This window comes from Cucurbita pepo, chromosome 1 (assembly GCF_057944985.1).
Source record: "Cucurbita pepo subsp. pepo isolate OVF chromosome 1, ASM5794498v1, whole genome shotgun sequence".
NCBI lineage: Eukaryota > Viridiplantae > Streptophyta > Magnoliopsida > Cucurbitales > Cucurbitaceae > Cucurbita > Cucurbita pepo.
The window spans coordinates 10,045,123-10,069,203 of NC_141798.1; the positions used below are offsets into that span (position 1 = coordinate 10,045,123).

The following is a 24,081-nucleotide window of genomic DNA, read 5'->3' on the forward strand; positions in this document are numbered from 1 at the left end:
CTCAAAGGAGAAATTTCATGCAGTTGCAGACCACTGAGCTATAATAATGACGAAAACCTGCATTGGTTTAAAGAAGAAGAAAAAGTGTCATTGACGTAATGATTCTCAACCAATTCATCCTTGTAAGAGGGATTTTCCTGATCTGAATTTTGAAAGAGGGACTCAAAAGCTTCTGCAAATGGATCTTTTATTATGATAACATCAAAGTTGTTGCCATGAGAATGAAGATGCAGTCCACACTACTCAAACTAACATCCAACTCATCATCAGAGTTATTAAAACAAGGATTAGATGCTTATTCAGAAGGTGAAAGGACTTTGGATGAACGAATGATACCCTTAAGAGACTTTTATTCCAACCAAATCATTATTACCAGAAGTGAGTATGGAAGGCTAATTGATGCTTGAAGAATTACTTGAAAAGTCTTCTGTGAGCCAATATTCTTATAAACAATGCTCATCAGTAACCATTGGAAGTCAAAAGGGATAATTTCTTTTTATCTTGTATGATAATTGCCATAAAACCATCTTTTACTTCTTTGATACTCATTGAAACTAAGGAGTCTAAATCTTTGGAGGAATTATGAACCATTGCCTTGGAAGACAGACCATCATCAATTTGAACCGTTGCCTTGGGAGGGAGACCATCATCCATCAAAGGAACCATTACCTTGGAAGAGAGATCTTCATTAATTACAGGAACTGTTTCAATGAGAGGCCTGTTTTGTATTTCTTTAACAAAAGAAGAATCAATATTCTCAAAAGGCACAGTAGAAGGACCCACCTGTTCAGATAAAGGACAAGTATTTAAAGATGTCTCCTCAATACCTGGTGCAATAAAAGCCTCCTTCTCTGGCATAACTAAACCTTCATTCTCTAGCACATTAATGACATCCTCCTCGTTTAAGATGATGATGGGAGCTGACTGTTAATGCTCGCCAGGCAGGCTAGGGACAATTAAAGCTTCATCTTCTGGCATAATTAAAACAGTGTCCTTGGAAGCACTAATGACTCCATCTTCCATGACTTGCTGTAGCTTACATAAATCTAAGGAACTTGAAAAGTCATTTAAAGACAGCACACCATTAAAGCTTCATCTGCTGGCATAATTAAAACAGTGTTCTTGGAAGCACTAATGACTCCATCTTCCATGACTTGCTGTAGCCTACATAAATCTAAGGAATTTGAGAAAACATTTGAAGACAGAACACCATTAAAGATATTTGGAGGATTTAGTGAAGTCACATCATCAAATCTAAGAAAAGAATGCCCTCTTTTTCCAGGTTCTTCTTTACTTCAATACGAGCTTCAGTACAGTCAAGCAAATTAAGGGTTTGAGACGAAACACTACCAAGGCCACCAGAATATTCTCCAATTGCTTCAAACGTGCTTAGTTCCCAATATGTTAAAGGTAAGTTCTTTATGGAGATCCAATCTTCATGCCCCTCAATAAAATTTGAATTGGTATGCTTCTCATGACCAATTTTCAATTTTTAAATAGAAAATTTCATATGGCCTCCATTTTTCATCATGACTCCTCAAAATCCTTTCTTCTAATTTTATCAGTCTTATCAACCATAAGCGCTTCGGCTTTGTCTCTCGAGATCCACCATAGGTTGGGTTTGAGAGTGTGTGATGGGTGACTGTCCAGCACAGTTCTAAAACACTAATAGTCTACCAAGAAGAGTTCAGTCGAATTAATGTTGATTCTTTCCTAACTTTAGGGTTTCTTGCCTTTCAGGAATTAACACCTCAATTCATTGATGGCAAAGGAGAAATTCTAGCTTTAGACTCTCGATTAAATTTCAGCTTCTAACACCTCAAAACTTTCATCTAATTTCAGCAAAGCCTCATAAACCATAACTGTTTTGACTTTTGTCTCTCGGATCCACCACAGGTTGGATTTGAGAGCCGCATGATGGGTGACTATTAAGAACAATTCGGAGAGCCCATTTATTCTGTTGAAAGGAGTTTAGTCCAATTAATGTTGAATCATTCCTTACTTAAGGGCTTCTTGCCTTTTGAAAATTCACACCTCAATTCATTGATGACCAAAGAGAAATTTCAGCTTCGAAAGAGACTTTCGATTGATTGCATCCCCTTGTAAGGGGCTGAATTCTTTCTTGATCTATGAACCAATTTAATGAACAAACCAATCTTTCAACTGAAAAGTAGTTGACTATTCAAACTGTTGGGTCGGGATAAGCAAGACCTCTTGCTTCGAGAGAAACTGGAGTGTTGTCTAAGAAAGCTAATTTGGCAAGCATAGGTCCCTCGTACCAAAAAAGCAATGAACTCAATAAGCAAACATATCTAACACGTATGCAAGCATCGACCCCGAATAGCATCATTCGACAATTTAGGCAACCCGATGTGCCAGCAAAGCAAACCCCCTTAAAAACCCATTACTTAATGAGGATTTGTTATGGTTCCTTTCTTTCTTTGATTTGAAACATCCCAGTGGAAAATCAAATCAACGGACGATACACGAACAAGGAAGAGGTTGGAAGATCTAACCCCAAGTCAACCGACGATGCATGAACAAGGAAGAGGTTGGAAGATCTAACCAAAGAATGTGATAGCCCTGTACATTTACAGTGACCTATTGGAACCCCAAAGTCTTTATAACAACATCCTCATTCACTCGTACCAATGTATAAAAAGACATTTGCAATTATTACAATAGCGAAGAGAGTTTATGACAAAAAAAATAAGGATTTCGACGACTTATAGCACTTATGATCAGTGTTGTATTAAAATCGAATCTCTTGGAATAAAAGAAAGTTGAGACAATTCGTCACTGGGAATGACAAAATAGAAATTGACCACACATCCTGTTTTTTATCGCTACACCCCGTCATACCCTACTCCAACTTTTCTCTCTACATAGACTCAAAAATATTAAAAGAAAAATGGAAGCATGGCTAGTCGAATTGAGAGGACTGCTACAAAAACGAACACATACTCAGTTGTGCGTGATCAACAACTATCAAAAGATCTGATTTCTTCTTTTCCACTAGGTAAGCTTAAGCTAGAGGGCAAACCCATGAAAGGATAAATTGAAGCACCAAAATCACCGACACCGGTTAGTAGCAGCAAGCAAGAGCGAATTAGAGGTTTGAAGGAAAAGAAACACAGTTTCTTGGCAGCGTGTTCATTTCTTTTTTGCCGAGTTTCATTTGATTTGTTGTGGTAATTAATCAAGACTGGAAATTGGGAAGTATCTTCTAAAACTTCTTTAACTAAAACCTCACAGAAGTTCATATTCACCACTTCTTTCTCCATTCGAACCCAAGAAGATGTTCAAATAGATTGTCTTCAGTGGAGTTCAAAACACTGACTGTCCCTCACGCTCTTATTTACAGCCTCCACATAACTTCTATGAATTGGCTTCTCCTTAATCACAAGCTTCTCCTTAACCACAGACAACACAGATGAATCCTCTAACAAAATCTATTTAAGAAAATCAATTAAAGACCAATAATGTTCTTCATAATTCTGAAGGAAATCTTTTAACATTTCCCAAAAATAAGCCAACCTTTTCGCCTTTTTTTTTTTTTTTTTTTGGAGAAATCAGCAAGTATTTGAATTAACTTCCTACCTCCAGAAGGAGGCCAAACAACACACTAAGTGCCATCCTTGGAAGGACCAACGCTTCAACAACTGAGTTGAAACAAAATCATCTCTATCTTGCTTAGAAAATTGAGAATACACAAGGAGTTGCAACAATCAACTAACGAATGTTTGAACAACGCAAATGAGAGATATAAAGAGGAACCACCAACTTTGTCTTCATATCTTCTACAAAAAACAAAACATCGCATCGTTGAACCAAATGCATAAGAACTTATTTCATACACAGAAGCTCCTCACTTCCAAAACTTAAGAGTCTTCACTGATACACTTCATCTATTGGCAGAAATTATTTGGGATTTTTAATCTTCATGGGTATTCACTAATGGTTTCAAGCACAACTCTCCAATTGCTAATTGGTCCAAGTCTTCCTCCACGGCTTCATTTGTGGTGGGTTATAATCCAGTTCGGCTATTATATCAAAAATTCAATTGGCGCATAGTCAGTTCTTGAAAGCAATTGTTGGCTAGATCGTTTGAGGCAGCAAAATTCCAGGTTTCTATTTGGTGTTCTTATTCCAAGCTCTTTTATGATTTTTCCTTGCAAGATATGTGTTTAAATTGGGTTGCTTGTATATTACCTTAGTATTTTCACTCTCTTTTTAATTCCTCCTTTTTGAAAATTTTTATCTTTCAGCATTAGACTTTCTTCAAAAGAATATAAAACTGCATTCACTTCATCTACCAGCAATTAATAGAACTTATATGCTAACAACTCACCAACTTTGGAGAGGTTCTCATTTAGCACGCCCAACTTCAATTCATAATCATGAACTTGCTTCTCTGCATTGCTTAATGCATCTAAGAAGTCTGCCTTCACCTGAAAAAGAAACACAATTAAAGTTCATGGTTCAAGTTCTACCAGTAATTAAGGAATAAAAGCAAGTAGACAAAATTGATTGGGACAAAATATGAAAGAGGTATTGGAAAGCTTATTATTGTGCAAAGTTCGTATGTGAGTTCTAAACTAAAGTTAAATGTGTCAAGGAGCAAAGACATTTGATTTCTAAACTATAATAAATTACTGTGAAATAGGTAAAAAGTATTGCAAGCGGCCAAACATACTTTGACATGGCATTCATAAAGAAGGTGACACAAATTGCACCATATCAACTTCTCCATGGAGGATAAAACCATTGGAGTAGTTCAAATATCATAGTTACCTAGCTTGGTTAGTCCACACTGATTAATAAATGACAATGAATCACCTACAAAGTGGGATCATAAATTGTCTTCTTTTCTTCCAGTGTTGATGCTTTAAAGGGACTTAACTGATATTAAACACATCGTGATGTCTATCTGGAAATAATCAAATTTTAACATGACCTGATAGAAGAGAGATCTAGCAATTAATACCAGCCTTAGATGGTATTATCATGCACCAAAGGAAGGTTTTTCTTTTTCTTTTTTTTTTTTTCTTATGTTATGATAAGACACCAGACAATTCGATTGATTGAAGAAGTAAAAGTATAGCCAGGAAGAAATGTCCCCCATGGCTAAAAGCTGAGAGACATCAAAAAATTGATGTTCCAATTAGCTTTCGTGAGGAAAGAAAAATCACTAAAAAATACCAAGTCCAATTAGAAGCAGCAAAATTCAACAACTACCAAAATCACAAAAAGTATCTAATTATCTCATCAGAAGCCCCTCAAGTTCTTTAATCAAATCTTCAAATCTAGGCCTTCCCTCGTTGGCTTTATTGCAATAGGCTAGAGAATCTAGGCTTTAACACCAAAAGATTGATCATACATGATCTAATAACAGAAACCAAAAAGCTACAAAAGCATCAGGGTGTACCAAACCTAAAAAAAATACTACCAACTTGAGCGTGTAAAGGAGCAATAAAGAAGGAAATGAACAAAGTCTAGTGCCCAGGTTCACTGCATGAGACACACTGATGGAAAGAAAGAAATCAAAGAATATTTGTAGAAAAGACACAAACTTAAACAAAACTTTTCGATAATGTTGTTTACCATGTTATATCTTGGTGTAAACTGTCTAATATTTTACTTTCTATAATTATACCTCCCTCATTTTAATTTGGGAAGGTCTTTTGTAAACATCGTGGGTATTACATCCTTTTTGTAAATTTCAATCATTAATGAAATTGTCTCTTATCAAAAAAAATAAATAAATAAATAAATGTGGGAACATGAAAATGTTTGAACTTCTCCTTTGGTTTCATCGGTATTTGAACATCAAAGAGCTTAGTCAAAAGGAAACAAATTAAGTGTCTTTCCACTCAAAACAATTTCCCGTAGGCCTTCATGACAAGGAGGGACTTGTTGATTCTTCAATTTGGTAAAACAATGACTGGTTGCAGACGCCTCGAAGTCTATCATGCTTCCTAATCCTGCCATCCAACCTTTTTTTATAAGGGAACCCATCCATCCAACCAAGCCTGTGACAAACGAAAGTTGAATGCTCTGTCATTGGAGGATCTCTTAAAATTAAGCATCCAACCACCAAAGGTATTGTTCCAGCAGTCTCAGCTATTGCTGCAGTCATTGTCAATCAGAGACAGTCTCGAGTAAACTTGCCTTAAGGCACAACTACCAAATTAAGAAGATTTACATAATATAAAGTTTAGAACCATTACTAACTTAGAATAATGAGACAGAACTAACCAAGATTTTGCGCTCACAAATGAAAACCCCGGGGTAGTCATCTACAACTACTAAGAGAAGAAGAGGCACTGGACCAACCAATCCAATCAGTACCCATACTTGCTAGAGATAGCTATGCCACGAAGTATCGAATTCCAGATAAAAACCTCAAGAACAATTGGGAAAGAGGCAACAGTTTGCCTCCCTCTAAATTTACCCTAAATATCTCATGATTTGTCAAATTTCAGGGCTTATTTAAAATGTATGTCGGCTAACATACGAAATGGGCGGGAATGTCAAAATAGACAGTCTAGTTGGAGTTCGCCTGCCCATTTAGATGAAGACCTCCTATTTTAGGAGTTTTCTTGTGACCTTAATCTTCAACACGATTTAGAAGCACATGGCTGTCAGATTCCCAGTGACTCAAAAGTGTGTTCAAACCGCCATCTCCACAAAATAGTTAACTGGGTTTAGACAGGCTAACATTTACGCCTCCTAATAGAGTTCAGAAACATCAAACATTTCGAACAACTAACGATATTCACTAAATAGTAAGACTATGAAATGATGTATCAATAACAATAAATATATTTGAGAAAGGGACGTCATTTCCGAACCATTTGGCGACATTGGTAAGTGCAGAGCATCTGCTCAGAGGGCTCGTGCGAACACTCTGGTTGTGTCGTTGCTGGCACCACGGGAAGAGGATCTTCATAGATAACGAGCGGAAGATCTGAGGCACCTGCCGATGAGGAATCGGGCAGAGCCCTAACTTCGGATCGTTGCTTCTTCGGTGGAGGAGTCCTGACAATCATCCTGCTGCCTTTCCAGATTCCAATTGCTGTGTTAGGGTTTGTTCGCAAACTGCAGTGATGTGGCTACTGACCAATTTGAAAACAACGGTCGTTTAATGGCTGTATTCAGCTAAAGAGCTTCATCCCAACGATGCAATCTAATATGGTATGGAGGGGGAGGTGATGACGGAGGAGTAATTTTTCTTCCTTTTTTTTTTTTCTTTTTCTTTTCTTTTTTATTCTTTTTCATTTTTCAAGTTTGGCTCTTAAATGTTAAGAGCATGAGATTGATTTTCACACCAATGGTGTCACGGTCATATTCTTTTTTTTAACCGTGCAACGTCGTGATCTTGACACGTTTACGATCATCTAAGGGGAACTCAAGCCCCATATTCATTTTTTTTCCTAGCTTTGTGGCTTCACCAGGCCTTATGAGAGATTTGTCTTTGCCAATCGAACATCGCTTGTAACGACCCTAAATTTCCACATATCTAGAGTCGCCACTAACGTCTCATGCTCATCTCTAATGCAGAATAAAAACCTAAGCATGCTCATCTTTACTAGCGGAAAAATTTAAAACTTCAGAATACGTTAAAACATTGAAAAACACTGCCGGACTTACGTGTTTCAAACATGATGCTGGAGTTCAAAAGACAAAATAAAACGATTACAAATTAATTAATATAAATGAATGAAATGCAAACGCCCTATCCTAACCAAGACTAGGAATTTTAAATATGCAACTATCCTATGCAAGCGCCACATTCTCTGATCACGATGCCACCGTCAACCGTACATGGGAGCCTTGCCTTTACCTGAAAAACAATATGGCACACGGCCTGAGTATTTCGAAGAAATACTCAGTAAGTGACCCCACTATAGGGGCCATGCTAATGCAAACACATGCAATCATGAATAGGGACCTATCTCTAATCATCTTAGGGGTGGCCTCCAGTCTCGGACAAATTGGATGTGTAGTACTTCCCTACACACGACTCACACGTGCGAGTGTGAGTCCCCAGGGCGCTCGCACACCCCCTGGACCCTCTGGTCAAGCTAATCTGTAGCGACGTCCGGAGGTCAGCGGAACCCCATAGTGTCATGCGCCTCATGAACACCCTCATCTGTGTGCTTTCGCACCTGTGCGCATTCGCGCTCATCATAAGGTGCGCGTCCGCACTCATCATCTCTAGGGGAAGTAGCCCTATGCTTATGAACATACAAAATGCATGAGGTCCCTCTAGTCTCATCTCTTTGTTACTCTAGGTAACGCATATCGTGGATATTTATATTAATATCATTTTCATGCTCTTAGGGTTGTGTCCTACGTCGATCTAACGACATGATGCAATATGGCACTCATCATCATCTAGCATGCTCAATATGGAAAACATCATCATATTAAGGTAAAAATCATGCAATCATCATGCTCATCATAATGCCACAACGTGCGTCAAACATATTAAGCGTCACTCAACAAAATATGTATAAACTGGCACATATCATCAAGCATCATACAATTTATATAGCCTATCCTATAGTAAGGCCACTTACTTGGTTGGCCTCGGCCGAAGTACTCCCTAAATAGCTAAACGTAAGCTCCCGTTCCGTGAGAGCTGCTTCCTACTTCGCTGGGGTTTGTTTCCTATCACACCGTTCACCACTTTCCGTTAGTATTTCACAATTAATTTACCTAATTTAATAAATGTGAAATACGGCTCTAAAACGGCCTCGGATACCTTAATCGGGGCCGAAAACAGATCCGGGAGGGTCGAAACAGTGGAAACCGGGCTGAAAACAGGTGAGCTGAGCCGAACAGCCGCTGGAGCCGTCGGAGGAGCCGCCGGAGCGTCACCGGAGGGAGCCCGAGCCGTTTGCGCCGAGCCGAGCCGAGGACTGCCGCGCCGCTGTGTGACACGTGGCAGCAGCAGAGAAAGCCACGTCGGGCGGTAGTGTCGGGTCGAAGCGCGGGTCGCAGTCCGGTTCGGGTCGTGGTTCGGGTCGCGGGCTGTGGAAGGCTACTGGGCCAAGGCTAAACGTTGGGCCTCGGCTTACTGGGCTGGGCCGCAAGTGTTTGGTTTGCAGGCCGGCTCAATTGGACCGTGGGTCTAGTCTGGGTTGGTTCAACTGAACCGTAGCTTCTGGGCCGGTTTGAGGTTTGGGCCGCTGTAGTTGGGCTGGGCCGAAGGCAGAGGCCAAGGGGGGAAACGGGCTGGCTCTCCCGGGTTCTGGGTTCGGGTTGACCCGGATCCGTGGATCTCGTCTTCCTTACCCGACTTTGGCCGATTTTCCGGCGAGTTTTCTCTCTCCTTCCCGCGGCGTTTTCGTTGCCGATTTCGATCCTCTTCCTTCTCTTTTCCTCTTTGTTCGTCGTCCTTCTTTCCTTTTTGGGAGTTTTGCGGCCTAAAAGCTCCTAAAAGCCATAGATCTAAGAATCGATTAAGAAACCTAACTTTCCGACCTCGGTTACCGACGACGACGCTTACGAAATAACACCAAATGCCCCTGAGTTATTGTGCTTTCGTTAGGGATCTCTCTTACGGTAGTAACAGGTTGTTTGGTGTCGGTTTAAGGGTGGCTTGAGGGCTCGTCGGAGAAACTGAACACTCGCCGACGTTTGTCCGAAATCTCTCTCTCTCTCTCGAAATTTTTCTCTCTTTTCTCCCTTTGCAGGCATTCTGAAGATGCTGGGCTGAGGGTGGGCGTGCTGTGGCCGTCGTTTCGCGTGGGTTCCGCGAAACACGGCGGTCGCCGAAAAACTCGCGGGTTTTCCGTCGACTGGGTTTTTTTTTTTTTTCGTTTTCTGGTTTTCATTTATTTTATATATATATATATATATATATATAATATTTTCTTTTTCTTTCTTTCTTTCCCGGGTCGTTACATCGCTCGTGCGGAATACTAGCTTGTTTGGCCACACACGCTGCCTGCATGTGTATGTTCAATCATCTACTATACAACCAACTTGCTTTTACATTAGGCCAAGTCATTCGACTCAACCTTGCCTCTACTCAAGACCAAGGTCTTTCGATGCGACGTTGCATCCAACATTATCTTGGTTCCTAATCAATATGGTCTCTATGTCTTGACGTCATCCCAAGTCACGGGGTGTTGTCGGCCATCGCAACTCACTCGTTCATGTCATCGAGAACGAGTCCATGTGCGTTCATAACATCAAAATATCCCGAACATCCATCCATTCGAGTTATATCGATGCATAGGTTCTTCATGCCCATGTCATGTCATTTACGGATACCGTACCGGATAATGGGTGCAAAATCCAACCTCTAACACGCAGGTAGGCGCACAATATTGGCACACTCGTACCCCGATACTGTCCTTCAAAAATTTATTTCAAAGAAAGTCGTCCAAGACACTTGTCTTGAAACGCTCGCCCTTACTGTGAAACATGCATGTGCCACATGGTAGCTTACTTAGGTCACAAGGCCTAGGGATGGTGAAGAGATGACACCATGCTTCCCCGTAAAGTACATTTGGAGGCATTCCCAAACTAGCAGGTGTAAACATGATTTTGGCAAACGAACATACGGTATCATAGAGCATCCGCCCGCTATTCAATCGACACTAAATTTGGCAAGCTTTCATATTTCATATGGACTGACTTGACTCCAGAAATCGCATACCAAAATTTTCTTCAAAACCCAGACTTTTGTGGTTAAGACCGAGTGCCCTACCCAACCCTTCAACAAGTCTATCTTTGACACTCTTGTCTACTCGTTGCCTTGGTTTGCCATGTGGAACGTTGGTTGGCTACTACAAATCTGACGGTGGATGTTCGATCCTTGACATTGTCTCAAAATGTTGCGCAAGTGGACTAGACTTCCTAGATGCGTCATGGTCATGCTTCGGTTCAAATCGGGTCGTGGTTCAAGTCTCCCATTGTTGGAATGATGCGTGTCTTTGTCCTCCTACCAATGCGTGTCAACACGATGCCAAACGCGCTCCACCATCCTCTATTGGATACATATTATTCTCTTGCTTCCTCTATTGGATACATATTCTTCTCTTGCTTGACGAACTTGCCACCATTCGTACGATGCATGTCCACCTGCAATTCAAGTTCTTTTTAATTTTCGAGATTCTCTATCACGATTTTTTATTCTTTTTTATGTTCTATCAAATTTCATAACTTCTCGTCCAAAATTTGAATCAATTTGTTTTTTTCTTTGACCAGGACTAATCCATGCCCCTAATTAGGAATGGAGGGTCAAAATGACCAATTTATCCAAGGTTGACTTTCATTAGTTTTCTCAAATTTTCACTTTTTTTTTTTTTAAATATTTTTCTAAGCATTTTTCTCTTCCGCCTCATATTCAAATTCGATCTCTAAGACCGTCAATAAAATCTTAAAATTTCGAGTTTTAAAAGGAAAATTTTAATTTTCAATTTCTCATCGGGGCTCGGATATTTCAACCGTGCACTAATAATTATCTACATTTACATCATAAGTCCATTGTTAGAGTGATTTAGTAGCATTTTCATATTTAAACTTCAATAGATTGATGATTTCTTTCTTTATCTAATATGTTTTTACCATAGCGAAGTTTATCAACATTTAAACCCATAACAAATTTTAATATATAATGTTCCTAAATAGTTTTCTACACATAGCAAACACGACATACACGTAGTAACTGTCTTATTTTAAAATAAAAATAAAGTCGTTGCAATGACATTCATACATTTATATTATCTTTAATATTAATTTATTCAACTTAATATAATTTCGTGTTTGTCACGTATCCCTTAAATGTGAGTGTTTCCACTAACGAGGAAAACATGCAGGCTCGTTGCTTAAATTAAAGCATTTATACTATATAGGTGTAAATAAACTCTACAGTTAAAAATATATATTATTTCAAACTTTCACATCGTCTTTTTCCATGTTTATTAGGTAAAATTGAAACTTTAAACCAAAATCGAGAAGTGACATCTTTAAAAGATAAAATTTTATGATTAGCATACCGTCCATATAATTAAGCTTTCAAACATGTTATTACAAAATTGAAAGTTGAAGGACCTCTTCAATTGAAAATTAAAATTTTAATTTAACTAAAAAGAAGAATGAGAGGGAAGGAGAATCCTACTATTAAACTCGAGAATGTCACGGTCATGCTCGTCCAAGGCGTATTGCCCATGGCCGCATGTTCATGACAAGTCCAACCCTTTATGTCTTTTCATATTCTAGTGTTTTACTCTTATATTTCTAGGAAGTATGACGTTTCAGAAATATCATGTCTAGGCGACATGAAATGCCTCAGGATGTACTATAGAGGGATACGACTAGTTGTCAACTTCTCCATACTCAAGGTTATATACTCTAAGCCGTTGTTATTTCTTTCTTGCTTGCTTATATAACATCTCTTTAAAAAATCTCTCTTTCGAAAATCTCTTTCTGCCCTCACTTTCTAAAACCTTCTCTTAAAACCGAGGCCAGAGGCTTGAGCATACGTCGCTTGGCCGTAGGCGACGCAAGAACGAATTGGCTTAGCTCACTTGTCGTTGGAAAGTGAGTGTCTCACAATCGCAAGTCCGCTACCATTAAAAGTGCGATAGTAACTTGGTGTGTACACAGGTTGATTCAGGTCGGATTGAGTTAGAAAATCTTTTGAACAACTTAAAATTTTAGGTTGGTTGAATTAGTAATCCAACCAATCTGAACGAAGTTCACAATCCAACTCAACCCAACCCAACCCTCTATTTTCAAGTTGAGTTGAGTTGTGGGGTTGTTTTTTTTTTTATTATTATTATTATTTAAAAAAATCCACTATCTACAGCACATGTTATATCAATAATTAAAATCGAATAAATTTCAAATATTAAACATTCACAAGTCACAATCCATCACTAATATTGATGGTAAATGTAAAACATAATTTTCGTAATAATCTTAAAAGCATGATTGGATTGTAATCCTATTTTCGACCCAACCAAGAAAATGTCAGCTCACAAATTAACCCGAATTCTTGATTTTCTAAAAGTTCGACCCAATCAAAATCGAGAAAAAAAAATAACTCAACTAAACTTTTATCATTCAAGTTGAGTAGTTGGAGTTGATCAGATTATCGGATCATATGAATATATCCGAGGTAATAGTCGTTACTCGTTTTCATCTTTGAAGCCCTTCCATAAAAAGAAAGGGGTTGAGGGTAAAAATAGTAAAAGAAGATTGATGAGCCAATGAATTTGAGAGGTGAAAATAGTAAAAACATGAAAAATGAAAAAGGAGTGGTGGGCCAATTTTGCAGCGTAAAAGAAGGGGAGGACTTCAATTATTTTCACGCCAATGTCAATTTTCTCCCCCACATTCATAACATGCGTTCCACGTGGCAGTCGCAGTAGAGATTCATTGTATTCACCGGGTCAAACCACACGCTTTTCACCTTCTCCATTCAAGTTGCGGGAAGATTCTTTATTTTTAACATTAACAATATTCAAAATAATAACCTATTTAAATTTATTAAATCAATATTTTATTTTAAATCAACCTCAAAAATATATGTACTCAATTATATCTTATTTTATTTTTAATTTAACCATTTTAAAATAACATATAGAATCTATTTTTATTTTTAATTTTGCTTTATATGTAATTTTTTGGTTTAAATATTCTAACTTCAACTTCAACTTTATGTTCAACTTTACGTGGTCTTGATATTTGGTTCATTCAAAAAAATCAAATTTAGAATCTCTTGGTGGAGCCCAGCGTATCTTAAGTCTTCTAACTCATTACTATATGGAGATAAATATTATTAAATGCCTAAAACAATAGCTATATTGTCCAAATGGTTGAATGAAGCAAAATAATAGCTAAGCCGAAGTGAAGCAGCCAAGCTGAGGGAAAGTTGTCTAGAGCTAACGGCTTGAAGAAGCTGCTCACATGAGCTTACGATGTGGACGAGCAGTATGGTTTGAGACAACTCGATCAACCCAACATATGTTGAGGACAACTAAGGCCTTGGCGGGATTGAAGCTCATGAGTTGCGTGTGCTAGTCGTGAGCCTCGCATCACATGGGTCACTATACGATGGTGCAAGCAGAAGAATCTTCATGGATGATTGGATGGTGAAGCAATATGATGTTGGAAATGAACCCTTCATTCACGGAACAGAAACATTAAAATCAACTTTAATTTTATTTAAAACTTGACAACAAAAAAAAAAAAAAATAATAATAATAATAATGCAATCACGTATAATCATAATTTATGACGAGATTTAATTTTTCATGACTATTCTTTGGACTCTACTATATCTATTCTGGATAGGGTTGAATGAGCGCATGAATTCATTAGGTGGGCTCGTACACATGCCCCCTAAGTCTGATTAATGTTGTTGAAATTAAATATAAAGAAAGGAGGGCATATCGTATCTTGGGTACGCGTTCGTACAAAAGCATATTGGAGAAGTATCTCGTGCTCGTGACATGCAACATGCACGAAGTCTCACATTTTCAAATCATAGATATAGTTATTATACATATTATACTTCCATACCTTTCATGCCATAACTTTCCTATAGGATGTACGAATGTGTACATGACCTATCATTCATTCTTAACATCCTTGACTCATCAAGTGTTTCATAAAACATTACATGAATATGATATCTAGGGTGCATTGTTTTTCATTCGATTGCTCTGAGCGCGTGTTTCTACCATGTGAAAGGCTTCTTAGTTTAGAGCTTGAGCTTTAGCGTTTCACAACGTTTTCTTCGATTTCTCTATTGGCGTCACGTGGATCCCACAATGTAAATGTGCCATGCTTTAAGCCTCATGGATACCGCTTCTATTTTGTACGCTTGACTCTTGTACACTCCTATATCTGAAAGCTTGCATTCGAATTCTAACGACGACGCCTACATATATTCATAATAATTTTCATAATTTTTATCTCTATAACTTGATTGAACGGGATTCCTTCACTAAAATAGATCCTCATAAGTTTGATTAACTATTGAAATAAATAAAGTAGGTCAAATTAGGTTTTAAACTCATGACTAACCCTCTACAACAGAATTTGTTTTGTTTTAAAATAAATATATTAAGATAGCCATCATTAAAATATTTTTTAATTATATTATAATTATAAATTTTAAAATAGGGATAAAAATGGAGATTATATTCCTTATTTATATATATCAATAAACACAAAACTAACGGAACTAATATATTGTTAGAATACGAAGTCTACCGGTGTTTGCTATATTAGTGAATAAAAGACTTCTACTTTAATTAATAATATTAAGAAAAAAAAAATAATTTTTGAAATACCAATTAATTTTTGTTTAAAAGGATTAAATTGAGAAGAAATAAAAATGGAATAAATACATGGGTCATAATGGGATAGAGAGAGAGAGAGAAAGAGAAAATAAAAGTAATTAATTAAAAAAAAGAAAAAAGAAAAAAAGAAAAAAAGAAAAAAAGAAAAAAAGAAGGGAGTTGGGGCAGAGGAGTTTACGGAAGAGAGTGTATCCCTTTGGGGGCGCCCCCTTCTCCCGTGTTCTTCTTGTTTTAATTAATTAATTAATTAATTATTATTATTATTATTTAAAAATTTATAAATAAATATATAAACCAAACCCCCAATGGCCCAGCTCCCGTCTTCCTTACATTTCCCATGCCAATTCCAACTTTCTTTTCTTTTCTTTTATTTTTTTTTGTTTCTCTTTTGTGGTCTAAGCTTCCAAGTCTACACACACACACACACACACACACCCATCCCTCTCTCTCTCTCTCTCTCTCTCCTCTTACACACAAACAAAGAAATTTCCTTGTCGGCTTGGACCAAACACCATCTTATCGTTTCTTCTTCCCCCTTCCATTCCATTCCCCCCCTCTTCCACCTTCTTCTTCTTCTTCTTCTTCTTCTTCTTCTTCTTCTTTCTCTAACCCTACTTTCTGATCTTTCTCTTCACAATCCCCCTCTCAATATACTAAACCAGCTGTTTGCTTCACTCATCTTCAGGTTTGTGATTTCCGGCTTCTTTTTGTTTCTTTTTTTACTTCTGGGTTTCCTTATTTTCCTCGTTTTTCTTTTTCTATGTTTCTGCTTCTTAATTCTCCCTTTTCCCCAACTGGGTGTACCTTGGATCGAGCTCCTGGGGGTGTTTTGCTTCAATTGCCTTTCTGGGGTTTTCTTTTTGGGGGGTTTTTATTTGGGTTAGGTGAATGTGTTGAACTCATGTGGGGGGGTTGTGATTCTTGTTCTATTTCTTGGATCCGGGATATGGGGATCCAACTCCTTGGGGCTGTGTTGTTTATTTGAATTGGGTAGTCTTTTTATGTTGTTGAATCATAGGACGATCCACTTTGTTTTTTTGATGAAATGGATGTGTTCCTTTGTTGGGTTTCAATTTTATCTTTGAAATCGTGGATATCTCATGTTCTGATCGGATGTGCTGTTGAAGTTCTAATAGCGGATGCCTTTTAAGCGCTTCATTTAAGATACAAAAAGTAAGGTGCGGCTAAGCTAAGTATCTGAGGCATTTATGGATCTATAAGGCCGCCCCTATCTAATAGATACCATTTGCTGTTGTTCTGGGTTGGTATTAAATATCTTCGAAGGACTTACAAATGTGTTTAGCTTTAGCCCCCCATGCGCTCTGCATAGATAGCAACGCATTTAATTGGATACTTGTGATTTAATTGTTTAACACATCCACCACCGGTTTTCCAGGTCGGCGATTGGGTTGATTTGGAACATAAATATCTCTCTGATATTATCATGTCCTTTTCAGCTGCCTCGAATCTTCCCTCAGGAGGACCCCATTCAGGTTTGTGTTTATTGTTTATGAAGTTTGTTCCATTTGTAAATTTAAGCTAGTATAAGGTACCTATACTGAATTGTGTACGATTTTTGTTTTACAACTGTTTGGTGTTTCTAAAATTTTTCATTCCATTACCATGTCGTTTATTCAGCCTTCTGTTAACTTATTGAACGTGTACCTTGTTTTTCTATTTTCAGGGTCCTCTTCTGATGCATTGTATAGGGAATTATGGCATGCCTGTGCAGGACCTCTTGTCACCCTTCCTCGCCAAGACGAACGAGTATACTACTTTCCACAGGGTCACATGGAACAGGTATCTGATTTTGTGATGTACTCTCCGCGTTTGCTTTTTAGGACTATATAGGCGTGAGATCCCACATCGGTTGGAGAGGAGAACGAAACATTCTTTATAAGGGTGTGGAATCCTCTCCCCTAGCTGATGTGTTTTAAAAACATTGAGGGGAAGCCCGAAAGAACAAGCCCAAAGAGAACAATATCTGCTAGTGGTGGGCTTGGACGGTTCCAATAGGGGAAGAATGTTAAGATTTATGAATTGAACTGATATCTTTAAGTTTGCTTTGTAGTTGTACTCCCTTCATAATTAACTTACTGGAATTCATGTCTTTTGTTGACTCCTAAAAGACGTTCTATAGATTTCTTGTAACATATATGTTCTTTGCACTATATCAACGAGAGTTTCTTGTTTGATATATTGATGCTGAAAATGTTAGAAATTCAGAGTTTGTTTTATCTCATATGTTTAGCTGGAAGCCTCGATGAATCAAGGATTGGAGCAACAAATGCCTTCATTCAACCTAGCATCAAAAATACTTTGTAAAGTTGTCAATGTTGTTCTTCGGGTGAGTTTTATTGCATGTGGCGGTATATTTTTCCTGTCTTTCCCATATCGTTGGCTAAGCGACTGGCATATCTGTGCACATTGTAACGTATCTAATGACTACCACTTTGGATGTTAGGCGGAACCTGACACAGATGAAGTTTATGCTCAGATAACTCTGTTACCAGAAAGCAATGTTAGTTCTGTACTCTTTCATTCTTTGAACTCTTGAACTATAGTAGGCAGCCATCACAGCCAAGCATTTTTAATGCTTGCATTGTATATTTGAACAGATTGTGGTATTCAATCTCTTTGCTGGTTTTTAATAATAATTGTGTCGATATCTCTAACTTCTTTTATGTCTAATCTTTTTTCATGAGCAGCAAAGTGAAGTAACGACCCCAGATCCTGCACTTCCTGAGCCGACAAGATGTAACGTCCACTCATTTTGCAAGACGCTCACTGCTTCTGACACTAGCACTCATGGTGGCTTCTCTGTTCTTAGGAGGCATGCTGATGACTGTCTGCCACCTCTGGTTAGATAATAGAAATGATATTGCAAGCCAGCATCCATTTTCTATTTCTCTTCCGTGTTATAAAGTCCTTTCGTTTTTCAGGATATGTCTCAGCAGCCACCATGGCAAGAATTGGTAGCAACTGATTTACATGGGAATCAGTGGCATTTTAGGCACATTTTCCGAGGTATGGTTTATAAAGTCGAACAAGTAATAGACATGTGAAAAGCTTTAGATGTTTGCTGTCCTGGCTAATAAAGATTTCTCACACATGAATTTACACAAATACATATGTACGATCATACGTGCACAAAACCACTCATTTTTTCATTGGACAAGAAGAGTTCCCCCAGTCACACACATGATTTTGATACTGATACATGAAATTGCAGGTCAGCCAAGGCGTCATTTACTAACAACTGGGTGGAGCGTCTTTGTTAGTTCCAAAAAGCTAGTAGCTGGAGATGCTTTTATCTTTTTAAGGTAATTTTGTGGCTTTCCATTTAAGAAGAATGTCTATTTCTTAGTGGGATTTAGATGAATCTTGACGGAACGAGTACATGATCTCTTTTGTTATGTGCGTTACTTCGCAGAGGTGAAAACGGAGAGCTTCGTGTTGGGGTGAGAAGACTCATGAGACAGTTAAACAACATGCCATCTTCTGTTATATCAAGTCACAGTATGCATCTTGGAGTTTTAGCCACTGCTTCTCATGCTGTTGCAACTGGAACGCTCTTTTCTGTCTTTTACAAGCCAAGGTTTGTCATCTCTACGTTGCTTTCTTTTGCTAGCTTTTGTATCTTACTCCAAGTCAGCTGTTCGCTTTTGCCATTGCCTTGTTGATTTATCTCGAGCAACTAGCGAATTCCCGATTCCTGAATATCCTTCCTTATGACAGAACAAGCAGGTCTACATTTCTTGTAAGTCTAAACAAGTACCTTGAAGCTCAAAACCATAAACTCTCTGTCGGGATGAGGTTCAAGATGAGATTTGAGGGCGAGGAAGTACCTGAAAGAAGGTAACCGTGTCAAACTACCCAGCTCTTTTATCCTTCATTGATTGGTTGATATATTAATTTTTGTTATATTCTTCGACAGTTTTAGCGGAACAATTGTTGGTCTTGGAGATAATGCATCACCTGGGTGGGCTAATTCTGATTGGCGATCTTTAAAGGTTAGTTAATTCTCCTATATTGCTTCTCGTGTTTCGTCAAAGCTCAGTCTAGACATGTTATGTGATGTGTATTGGATACAACACTTCCTCTCTCTTTGAGTTCAATTCCTTATATGATATGAAATAAGGTGTCTTAATCATGCCACAAAGACTTCATGGTGGAGGACGGGATTGTACCTTACGTATTTGGATTTAGGGAGGTTTCTTTGTACTTTTCAATTTTAGAGTATTATTTTTAAGGTTTTGAAGTTTCAATTAGTTTGTGGTATTGATGGGCATACGAGTTACAACCTTTTAATTGATCATAGGTTACTATAAGGTTTATTATCAAGGCTATAAATTGTCCGTTCATGTTGTATGAAGGTTTAGATTTGCATGTTAGAGTTATTCAAGTAGTCTTGATCAAACTATCGTGTGGAGTAATTTGAATCATGAGTCCAGAAATGAGTATCCTTTAATCTTGATCATCAAGGCAATTCATTCCAAAACTTTTCATTGGTTTGATTCTTTATCATTTTTGAGGTTCTTGAATAATTTAGATCGAACGGTCTTGTTCTTCAATAACGAATTCCAAGAGTTTCGTAACATTTGGTGTCAAAGCTTTAGGTTCTAAGTCGGATATATGTTTCCATTGTTTTTCATACAGAAATTTCTTATTTTTTCATCTCATCACATTCTATCCGATCATTTAAAACAAAAAAAAGGTGTCATTCTTATTATTTTTTTCATATTTTTTTTTGTCTTCTGTGTTCTTATAGATCTCGTCTTATTCTAAAACCTTGTATTTTATAAGATCTTGAAATTTGGGTTGCATAAAGGAGAAAAGTATGTACTTCGATAAAGACGTGTGGAAAAATTATTTTTCTTGTCTCTTTGCATTCCTTGCAATATGTCACGAAGGAGATCAACTAAATCTATGTTCCATCAAGCACAAAAATACATTGTGAGACCCACAAAGATCCATTTTCGATAGCTTTTCAAGGAAATTTGGATGAAATCCACCGATCTATGAAACACGTGTCTAAATTACGTCAAGAGTTGAATTTATGAGACCAAATAAGTGAGAGACAAATTGTACAACCTATTCAAAAAGAGGAAGATTATCTTATGCCCGCTAGACAATGTTTCAAAATGATGGTATTGTTACGGATGACGTGGAGACCAGCAAAGACAGTATGCAAGTATATATTGTTCCATGTCCATTAGAGACGGAAAGTGAAAAGGCGAAAGAGTGTGAGAGAACAATGTTTGGTATATGTAAGGACAAATACACAAACTTGAAAGCGAAAGGACTTTCTTTCTAATGGTAGCGTTTAACTTAAGTGTACCTACTTTTTCTATTGAATTATTGCAGGAAATTATAAAATGCTTATTGAAAAGCAAGATTCAATAATTGATTCTTATTCGAGCCAACATCAAATTATGGACAAAACAAGACCAATGAGCTACACAAGAAACGACACTCCCATTTCACTTTTACATCCATGCATGACCTAAAGATAAAAGTGAAGACCTCGAGAAGATTAAGACCACGAAATGCAAATGATTTAAGTTTGCATTACAAGGGGATCAATTGGATTCAAGGATGAATCCTCTTGAAGAAGGGGACTTCATGGTGGATAACAAAATTGTACCATCCATATTTGGATTTAGGGATGTTTCATTGTACTTTTCCGTTTTAGAGTATTGTTTTTAAGATTTTAAGTTGCAATTAGTTCGTCATTATGGTATTGATGGGCCTGAGAGGTTACCATAAGGTTTATTTTCATGGCTATAAATAGCCATTCATGTTGTTGCGTTAGTATAAAGTTGCATATTACGCTTCTTAAGCCATGAGTTTGCTCCTTTGCATTTCTTGTGTTTAGATTTACATGTTAGAGTCATTCAAGTAGTCTTGATCAAACTATCTTGTAGAATGATTCAAATCATGAGTTCTTTTCTCTTGATCTTGATCAGTAAGGTAACCTGTTCCAAAACTTTTCTTTGGCTCGATTCATTATCGTTTTAGGGGTTCTTGGATAATTAGATTTAAAGGTCTTGTTCTTCAACAAGATTATTAGATCAATTCCCAAAAGTTTCCTAACATCATAAACCTTACTGCCTAAGAGGCATGTCCGATCATCGATCATCGATCATAGATAAGTATTCATAAAGAAACGTAGTGGGTTCTCATAGTATTGATCTTTCCTTTACCGATAACGTGTGAGATGGTAGCCTTTAGATGGCAATCCCTTAGCCAAATAAGCACCAAAAGCTAACGTAACCTCTATCATCTGAAAATAAGAGACTTTGAATCAATGATTTATTTTATAATTCAATAACTCACTTCTTGGTGTTGGTTGGTATAGGTGCAATGGGATGAACCTTCATCTATCTTGCGTCCAGATAGGGTGTCTGCTTGGGAATTGGAACCACTTGTTGCTTCGAACCCTCTAAGCTCTCAGCCTACGCAAAGGAACAAGCGTCCACGGCCAACTGTTTTGCCTTCACCTACGGCCGATGCAGCTGTACTCGGTAATACAACTCTTCTTAATAGTAATAAATCATTTTTGATTTTAGATGGAACATTATTGATATTATCTTTATGTACTAGGCGGGTGGAAACCTACGGTTGAATCTTCTGCCTTTTCGTTTACTGAGCCACCACAGCGTGGAAGGGACGTGTATTCATCACCGAAGTTCAGTACTGCTGCTTCGAATTCTCTTGGTTTTAATGGGAATAGTTCTCTTGGCGCTGTGTCGAGCAACAACTACTGGTCTAATACCAATAGGGTGGAAAATATTATTGACACTTCATCTCATGGAGCTAACAGGGAACCCATTGAAAAGAAACAAAACACTAAAAATGGGTGCAGGCTTTTCGGGATCCAGCTTCTTGGAAATTCCGATGTCGGTGAAGCTTCTCCAGATACAACTCCTAAAATGGTCAGTGTGGATAGGTTGGTTCCACCGGTAGACACGGAATTCGACCAGAATTCTGAGCGATCAAACGTTCACCGATTAGATATTCCTTCAGTAAGCTGTGATGCTGATAAATCATGTTTGATTTCCCCACTAGAGTCTCAAAGCAGACAAATCCGCAGCTGCACGAAGGTATTTCAATCCATCGACCTTTCATCACTTTGCCTGTTCTTTTTTGAGAAGAAACATATTTCATTGACGTTTGAAATTTATAAACGAAGGTTAAATATATATTTTTTTCAGGTTCATATGCAAGGAATTGCCGTTGGGAGGGCCGTTGATTTAACACGGTTCAATCAATATGATGATCTACTTAGGAAACTGGAGGAGATGTTTGACATAGAGGGTGAGCTTTGTGGCTCTGTTAAGAAATGGCAGGTTGTTTACACCGACGACGAAGATGATATGATGATGGTTGGAGACGATCCATGGAAGTAAGTACACGTTTCAATCCCATCGCCGAACACACCCAATTTTTTTTTGCCTGTTCAATATTAGTACAGAAATCGGAACGAATCAAATGCTTTCATCCACCTAGTTATTTGCTATAGTTGCTTAAATGAATGGTGTCTTTTCTGATAGATATCTTAATCGTGTGGATTCGAAACTTGGGGTTTATGTATAGCTTTCTAAATGATTGCAGCGAGTTCGTCAGCATGGTAAGGAAGATATTCATCTACACGACCGAAGAAGTGAAGAGACTGTCGCCGAAGATAAAACTCCCCCTTGGTGGAGAGACAAAGCTTAGTAAGCCAGATTCCGATACGACTGCCAACCACACAGAGGATCAGTCGTCCATCGTCGGGTCAGATTGCTGATGGAGATGTATCCTATGTCGTATAGTCACTGGCAGAGGAAAAAGAAAATGTGGAATCTTCACCAGGGGATGGGGAAGTTGAAGAAATAGATATCGTCTTGCAGGGGTCGATCGAATGGAATCTGTAACAAGGCGTTCGTATATTTTCACTTGGAAACTCCGAAGATTCCAACGACGACAAAGCTAGCTGCAGGAGCTGCTACATATATGAAGGGGGTTGGGGTAAATGGTGAAGGCTTTCTGAGCTCATCAATAGAGTGAGGAATGAGTTTGTTATTTAGGAATAGTGTCCTGTGTTTTAAGACGTTGTAACGAATATTTGTAGCTAATAAGGTTCGGTTCGGTTCGGTTTAGTTAATTTTTTGGGGGTTTTGTGTCTCCTGATTATGAAACCATGTGAGTCAGCTTGAGCTTGCATTTTTGTACATAAGGAACATGTGATGCTGTCTTGTTTTGCACTATATTGATTGCAGGAGTCTGTTTTTGTATGGGTTGTGGATGATAATGGAGGGAGGAAGAAGCTCAAAACATCTTCCATGCTTCCAATGTAAATGTAATGTTATCTGATATTATATTTTTGATTGCCAAATGTTATTGAATTTATGAAATTATATGGGAGGATGGATGAAATGGAGGGGAAGCCGTGGATTTAACTCGAACTTTATGCGAACATATTCATTCTTATTTCTTCATGGTTTTATTTGATTCGAGTTGCTATAGGTTCGTAACGAGGAGAAGATCGAGAATATATGATTTGAATCTTTTTTTGAATTTGGATTAATCATATCTTTCTCGTTTTTTCTGAAACTTGTTCCATTATGTTCTTGAATTTCAGATCTACAAGTTTGGTGGAGAAAATAATTTGATTCGAGTAGCGGAATACCCAAAACGGAGGGGCTCTTCTCAAAGTCCATTTTGCAAGCCGTTTTGGTTCGTTTTTTTTTCTCTGACTTGATTT

At 37.9% G+C, this 24,081-nt stretch overlaps 2 protein-coding genes across 2 annotated transcripts in view; one reads left to right on the forward strand and one right to left on the reverse strand.

The window, feature by feature from the left end:
* The window catches only part of MAD1 (mitotic checkpoint family protein), a 36,056-nt gene extending 28,821 nt beyond the window's left edge, over nt 1–7,235 (reverse strand). The window contains exons 1-2 of the mRNA XM_023674506.2: nt 6,855–7,235; nt 4,352–4,451 (exon numbers count right to left, since the gene is read on the reverse strand). Of these exons, the coding sequence (XP_023530274.1) occupies nt 4,352–4,451; nt 6,855–7,052 (298 nt within the window). The 5' untranslated portion in view covers nt 7,053–7,235. The remainder of the gene's footprint in view (nt 1–4,351; nt 4,452–6,854) is intronic.
* An 8,520-nt stretch (nt 7,236–15,755) lies between these two features.
* On the forward strand, nt 15,756–23,712 carry LOC111792922 (auxin response factor 1). Its single transcript, XM_023674553.2, has 15 exons — nt 15,756–16,017; nt 16,729–16,825; nt 17,017–17,132; nt 17,584–17,679; nt 17,797–17,853; nt 18,041–18,193; nt 18,275–18,359; nt 18,565–18,655; nt 18,766–18,930; nt 19,071–19,190; nt 19,270–19,345; nt 21,694–21,859; nt 21,939–22,438; nt 22,550–22,740; nt 22,950–23,712. The coding sequence occupies exons 2-15, from the start codon at nt 16,777–16,779 to the stop codon at nt 23,122–23,124; spliced, it is 2,040 nt and encodes a 679-aa protein (XP_023530321.1). The 5' UTR covers nt 15,756–16,017; nt 16,729–16,776; the 3' UTR covers nt 23,125–23,712.
* The last annotated feature ends 369 nt before the right edge of the window (nt 23,713–24,081 follow it).